The 7,171-nt window shown below is 41.0% G+C and overlaps 2 protein-coding genes across 3 annotated transcripts in view; both read right to left on the bottom strand.

The window, feature by feature from the left end:
• Nucleotides 1-2,132: 2,132 nt before the first annotated feature.
• On the bottom strand, nt 2,133-5,439 carry LOC109954905 (alpha-1-antitrypsin homolog). 2 transcript variants are annotated; one of them, XM_020590568.1, is made up of 6 exons: nt 5,366-5,439; nt 3,185-3,830; nt 3,009-3,079; nt 2,724-2,917; nt 2,449-2,596; nt 2,133-2,359 (listed from the first exon to the last, which is right to left on the bottom strand). In XM_020590568.1, exons 2-6 carry the CDS (start codon nt 3,822-3,824, stop codon nt 2,165-2,167), a joined length of 1,248 nt encoding a protein of 415 aa, XP_020446224.1. In that variant the 5' UTR covers nt 3,825-3,830; nt 5,366-5,439; the 3' UTR covers nt 2,133-2,164. The 2 variants fall into 2 exon arrangements, with proteins under 2 accessions (XP_020446224.1, XP_020446223.1); XM_020590567.1 differs by lacking the exon at nt 5,366-5,439 and adding an exon at nt 4,379-4,484.
• The window catches only part of LOC109954830 (dual specificity protein phosphatase 26-like), a 4,587-nt gene continuing 2,342 nt past the window's right edge, over nt 4,927-7,171 (bottom strand). The window contains exons 2-3 of the mRNA XM_020590432.1: nt 5,366-5,702; nt 4,927-5,263 (exon numbers count right to left, since the gene is read on the bottom strand). Coding sequence (XP_020446088.1) covers nt 5,067-5,263; nt 5,366-5,702 — 534 coding nt within the window. The 3' untranslated portion in view covers nt 4,927-5,066. The remainder of the gene's footprint in view (nt 5,264-5,365; nt 5,703-7,171) is intronic.

Genomic DNA, 7,171 nt, shown 5'->3' with positions numbered 1-7,171 from the left:
TTACCCATCACTCCCTTGCTAGTTCTTTCTCTGTCGTCAGCTCTCCCTTAGATTAGTACTTTGCTTATTCTCGTTGTTCTTCGTATGTTGTGTGTTCCTAGTTTCCCTCTGCATTTTTTGGACCGCTCCTCTGGATCCTGGCACCCTCAGCTCCACCAGCCATCATCACAGGTCGATGCACAGTCTCCACTTTAACTGAACTCTCTCATTACCTCCACAGTCAACCGGATCTCCTACCCGACCAGCCCAGGAGTGATTCCAACCCCTGCAGCCCGGCCCATCATCACTCCACGGACAATAACTCCTACTACTGCTGGTCGACACCCGGTCATATTCATACCTTCACCTTGTATATATATTTGCACTGCTTTAACACTGTAAATAAATCACTACTTGCATCGAAGCCAGCCGCCTGGGTCTGCTAATTTCTCCGCTCGCTCACATTTGTGTCGAGCGTTCATAACACTTTCAGTCTGAGGGTATTGCTCCATGGTGACAGGTGTTTTCTGGTGAACCATTTGCATACAGTATATCATAGTGATAGAGACCTGGGACATACGTATGTTCGTGCCTGGCGTCAACATAGCGTAGATGTAGTTTACACAAGTTCCCTATATGGAAAGCAACTTGTGGGACATTAAGTTACTCTTTTAAATCTTATCTATACATTACGCATTATATTGCATTATATTTGGGCTGACATGGCATTTAACTTTCCTCAGTGCTGACCTGTTGGTAATCAACCTTGGCAGCCCGTGATTTGAGAAAATACTCTATTTCAGAAAAACTGGGATTATCAAATCAAATCAAATTTATTTATATAGCACTTTAAAAACAACATCCAGTTGACCAAAGTACTTTTCATAAAATAAAATCACAATAAATAACTAAAATAAAATCGATTCAGTGCAAAAATAAAACAATAATTCAGACACACAGATGACACACATTTAATAAATTAGATTAAACGGAAATCATCAGGCCCAATTGTGCATCAGGTCAGTAGCTGATCTCACATTAAAAGGTAGACTATTTGCACAATTCAGGGGCTGCATCAGTAAAAGCACGATCACCCCAGCATTTATATCTGGCCATAGGAACCTCTAAATGAAACGGGCTTGAAGATCTGAGGGACCTTGTAGGTTTGTGCCAATGCACTAGTTCAGTGAGGTAAGATGGCGCCAAACCATTAAGAGCCTTAAAAACAAAAATTAACAGTTTAAAATCAATACTAAAATGGACTGGAAGCTAGTGGAGAGAAGCCAGAACTGGGGTTATATGCTCAAATTTTCTGGCACTTGTCAGAAGACAAGCAGCAGCGTTTTGAACCATCTGAAGACGAGAGAGGGAGGACTGGTTAACACCATAGTATAGAGCATTGCAATAGTCAAGGTGGGAAGTGAGAAATGCATGGATTGCAATCTCAAAATCATTAAAAGAAAGGAATGAATTGACTTGACTTAACAACCTGAGGTGGAAGAAGCTAGATTTCACAACTGAGTTGATTTGCTTGTCAAACCTTAACTTGCCATCAAACCCCTAGGTTTTTACATTCGACTTCAGATGACGAGCCAGGGGGCCCACACCCTCGTCAAAAGAGGTTAAGTTCGACAAGTCTCCAAAAAGCACACACTCAGTTTTATTTTCATTAAGATTTAAAAAGTTAAGTGCCAGCCATGATTTCAAGTCTGTCAAACAGTCAAACAATGGTTGTAATGACATTCCTCTCGCTGCCTTCAGTGGATTATAGGCTGCATGAAAACTGTGTTTGTGTCATATCTAATAAGAGAAATATATCAGTGCTTTTTCCCACTGGGATATCTTTGTTTACCATTTAGGGATTTTAGAAATGCCTTATTATTCAGTCAAATACTTAAAAAAGAGACTAAAGAAAAAATTGTTATAGGATAATCTAAACTGCTCCATAGTCTGTGGATTTATTGTATTTGTTAGATGATTTGATTTCTGTTAATGTGATTTCCATGTGCTAATAGGAATGTCTTCTAGCAATAATATTTTATCCCTGGATTATTTTACCTTCAAAAACTAATATAAACAATAACAAACTGTTACACACTAAATCAAAAAGCAAGAAAGCACAAAACAAAGATTTTCTAAATATTTAATGGTGATGTGTTTGAGTCAACACAAAGCTTTTCCTCCATCATTTGTTTGGGTTGACAATCTTGCCAATGAAGAGTATGTCTTCTGTATCACGATCAATGATAGCAGCCATAAATGGCTGATTGAACTTCAAGACAGGGGTGAACTGGATGGACAAAGGCACGATGCCAATGCCTGTGACAGCTGTGGCAGTGGCTCCGGCCTCATCAAGATCCAGGGTAGCTTGGTGCACAACCTGTGGTACAGTAGAAGCAGAGTGAAATGAAAGGTGGATGAATATGTGATGTGGGAGGAAATGTGTGGGAATATGCTCTCTGTCCTTACCTCTGAGACTGCCAGGTTGCGGCCTGGTGAAATGCCACTCAAATCTGCATTCTGGCCAAACATGTCTATCATTCCCATTTCAGCCAATACATCATTCAGAATGTAGGAAGTCTTGATTGAAATCTTCGGAATAAACACATCATATTTCCTAAAAATTGGGAGATGGATAAACATACAGTGATTGACCTGACAAGACAAAGATGAGTATTTTATACAGTGTCATATCTTCTGTGCTAGAAATCAAGAATATATGGTTGTTTTTAGATTCTCCCTACGAGGATCTCTTCCACTTGAGCCATTTGGTGATATAAGTGGAGCCAAGGTTATTCTCCAGCGTTGCCATATCTTTAGGCAGCATCAGTAGCATGGAGAAGGAGCTGTTGAAGGGAAGATGGAGGACTGTTGTGTTAATGTCACGGTCATTGTAGACATCAAATTGGCCCTCCCTGTTCATCATCTGGACTGGAACCTGGAAAGTGACCATTTAAACATGAAGTCACTTTATCCAGAAAAGGCAGAATGAAGGATACATAATGATGGGTAAGCTTTGAAACTGAAACCTTTGTGTTCTCATCCACTATGAATGTGTCTTCTCTAGTCCGCTGAGGATCAAATGGAGATTCCCATTTTCCTGTTTGATGGCAGTGAGCAGAAATAAAGCACATTATTAAGTTAATGCATCAAACATACAGGTGTGACCTCAGAATGAGAGAACTCATCTCATGTGACATTTTACCTTTGTAGTAGATGTAGCTAATGAGATACATAATTGTTGCCGGATTTAGGTTTTCAACCAGCTTGTCTATCTTCCCGTGGGTTTTCTCTGACACGTAGTTGTTGATGGTATCGGCGCTGTCTGTGGGGTTGGTGAAGTCAACATTGAACCCTTCTGCTAAATAAGACTGCTTCAAGGTGTCCAGGAATGCAGGCTCTGGCTTGAAGTGATTGGCCACAAACACAGCGGCCCCCTCACTGATGTCTCCAGACAACCTATTTTCCTTTAGAAGAAGTGCATGGAAGGCCTGATTTACATCAGCTTGTGTCAGTAAGGAGCCGTTGAAACCCAGACCACTGAAAAGCTGGCGGTGGGTCTCCTCACGGGCTCCTACGGACAACGCAGCCAAGGCAATGGAAACACTAGATGGAGAGCAGAAGGTGTTCTTGCCTTCGGAGTCAGCAATAGGAGCCAATTTCCTATACAGACGGAAGGCAAATTCTTTGTTTGCTGACCTCACCAATGAGGCCGTGTTGGTGCTGCTTTCGAGTGCAGTGTCTTGGTGTGAGTGATCTTTGACTACATGACCAATATGGTGATGACCTCTCCCTATGCAGACCACTGCTGTTAGGATCCAGATACCCAGGGCTGTACGCATCATGGCAAACTGAGACAAAAGGTCAAAAGTGCAGCATTATTTATTTAGGTTACACAATCTTTACTGTTGAAAATATGCATATATTTTCCTAGATACAATAAATATGTTTTAAAGGCCCTCAAAACCTATTTTCTCAATAAGCTTCCTATTAATAATAATTAGGTTCTACATGAACATGCTGTTTTCTACCAAAATTGGAAAAGTTTTGGTAATTTTACATACTGATTTCTGTATTTTCTTTCCTGTGCTGTCATTGGTTTGGGGATGGTGGTGTTAATTTAGACAAGGTGATGTCACACCAATCAAGATTTAGTGACATTAAACTCAGATTCCAATGAGAGTTTTATGATTACATAATCTCCATGAAGCAGATTACTTGGCTCTTGCTTATATTAAACTAAATTAACATTAAAAAACTTTTTTCATTTTCATTGTTGTATATTTAGTTTAATGATTATGACAGAGAAATGCTTAAGATTTCAAGCAAAGTTAAATATGGTGTGTGAGAAAAAAAAAACATGTCAGTGTGAACACCCAGATTCTTTTTAGCTACTTACCGTCTTGCTGGAGCTCACGTCTCCTCAACCACAGACAGCAAAGCACAGGCTGGACATGGGCAGACCTCCCATTTATAAGACTGATCAGAACAACTGAACTTTGTCTTTGTTTACCTTCTATTGCAACCTCTTATTTGCTCAGCCACTGTGTTTGTGCTGTGTCATCATTACTGTCTAACCACAGCATTAAACTGGGATCATACCGTATCCTATTTGCACAATTGCATAAGATAAATCCAAAAGTCAAGCAACATGGTTTGCTGTAAGCAACATGTATATAAAAGTGCTTGTGATGATCACAGTTTCTAGTCATTACTGTGTAGTCCATAGAAAACCATTTAGTGCGCTAATATATGAGTAGCTCTGATGTGTAAATTCATCTGACTGCCAGATAATCAGCAAAAGTTGCACCAGATTTGTCTTTTAATGTAAAATCTAGGCAATCCATTGTAAGAGACTGTGCTTAAAAAAGGATCAGATGCCCTAACAGAAGTATAAAAACAACACATATACAGCAGTAGAGAAAGTAAAAAAAAAAAAAAAGACCGGTTTACATTTTGAATGCAATCACTGCATCTCATATTCTCAACATTGTGGAGAATGTCTGGGCTACTGTATCTATGTATAGTATATTTTTACTTTAGGCCCCATGCAAGCTGAACAGTGATGCTATAGTTTCAGACAGGGTTCAGTGAAGCATGCCAAAAAGCTGGCCATTCAGTTTGATGAGTTGTCGGAGGAAACCTCGATTAGGGATGATGCCCCGTTTATCTTTCACAGCACAGATAGCCTCCACAAGAGTCAGGTTTTGCTTCAGCATCAGGTAAGCCAGGACCAAGGTCGCAGAACGGCTTACTCCTACATGACAGTGCACCAATACCTTACCTGAGAATCAGTAAAACATTACGTTGCATCATTCATTTCTAAACAGACATCAAATCTAATTGCCTTTAAACTATCTTTATCCTTTTCTTCAACCCCCCTTACCTCCACTGCTGAGAGCTCTGTGGATAAAGTCAGCTGCTGCACAAAAGTGGACGCTTATGTCAAAATCGCAGGAGTCATGAGCCTCTATGCCCATGTAGGTGATCTTCATGACCTCGTAGATTTCTGGAGGTCCTCTGCGTTTACTGTGGGCTGCACTCAGGACATGAGTGATTTGTCGCGTGATTAGATCAGCCCGGCTCTCGGCACTGTGTCTGAAAAACAGAACACTCTGTAAAAGGTTGCAGACCTGGATGGATTGCTGAAAGGGCCTACCGGGTACAGGCCCAGGGGTCCAAGGATCAGGAGGCCCCTGGACCAGAGCCTCTGTATGAACTGGCTGTTAACAATTCTTGTTAGAAAGTCAATCAACAACAAATAGACACAAAACAAGGAAAAGATACATACAAAACAGTTACAAAGAGATGCAAAATGAGCACAAGGATATGCAAAACAAACTTAACCAAAACAAGAAGACAAGACCACAGAGATGCAAAGCAACTAAAACAAGAAGCAGTGAAGAAACGAAAAATAACAAACAACAGGCAATTAACAGTACAATGAAATCAAAAATGGCTATAACTAAGCACAAAATTATTAAAATGAGACGCAAAATGACCAGAGAGAAATACAAATCTACAAAAATGATGCACAAAGCTCTCTTTCAGTCTGAGGGTATTGTTCCATGGTGACAGGTGTTTTCTGGTGAACCATTTGCATACAGTATATCATAGTGATAGAGACCTGGGACATACGTATGCTCATGCCTGGCGTCAACATACAGTGGGTACGGAAAGTATTCAGACCCCCTTAAATTTTTCACTCTTTGCAGCCATATGCTAAAATCATTTAAGTTCATTTTTTTCCTCATTAATGTACACACAGCACCCCATATTGACAGAAAAACACAGAATTTGACATTTTTGCAGATTTATTAAAAAAGAAAAACTGAAATATCACATGGTCATAAGTATTCAGACCCTTTGCTGTGACACTCATATATTTAACTTAGGTGCTGTCCATTTCTTCTGATCATCCCTGAGATGGTTCTACACCTTCATTTGAGTCCAGCTGTGTTTGATTATACTGATTGGACGTGATTAGGAAAGCCACACACCTGTCTATATAGGACTCTACAGCTCACAGTGCATGTCAGAGCAAATGAGAATCATGAGGTCAAAGGAACTGCCTGAAGAGCTCAGAGACAGAATTGTGGCAAGGCACAGATCTGGCCAAGGTTACAAAAAAATTTCTGCTGCACTTAAGATTCCCAAGAGGACAGTGGCCTCCACAATCCTTAAATGGACGACGTTTGGGACAACCAGAACCCTTCCTAGAGCTGGCCGTCCGGCCAAACTGAGCTACCGGGGGAGAAGAGCCTTGGTGAGAGAGGTACAGAAGAACCCCAAGATGACTGTGGCTGAGCTCCAGAGATGCAGTCGGGAGATGGGAGAAAGTTGTAGAAAGTCAACCATCACTGCAGCCCTCCACCAGTCGGGGCTTTATGGCAGAGTGGCCTGACGGAAGCCTCTCCTCAGTGCAAGACACATGAAAGCCCGCATGGAGTTTGCTAAAAAACACCTGAAGGACTCCAAGATGGTGAGAAATAAGATTCTCTGGTCTGATGAGACCAAGATAGAACTTTTTGGCCTTAATTCTAAGCGGTATGTGTGGAGAAAACCAGGCACTGCTCATCACCTGTCCAATACAGTCCTAACAGTGAAGCATGGTGGTGGCAGCATCATGCTATGGGGGTGTTTTTCAGCGGCAGGGACAGGACGACTGGTTGCAATCGAAGGAAGGATGAAT

Source organism: Monopterus albus, unplaced genomic scaffold, assembly GCF_001952655.1.
Source record: "Monopterus albus unplaced genomic scaffold, M_albus_1.0 scaffold12.1, whole genome shotgun sequence".
In the NCBI taxonomy this organism is placed as follows: domain Eukaryota; kingdom Metazoa; phylum Chordata; class Actinopteri; order Synbranchiformes; family Synbranchidae; genus Monopterus; species Monopterus albus.
Note: the sequence above shows the minus strand (reverse complement) of the source record. Positions and strands in the feature narration are given on the sequence as shown.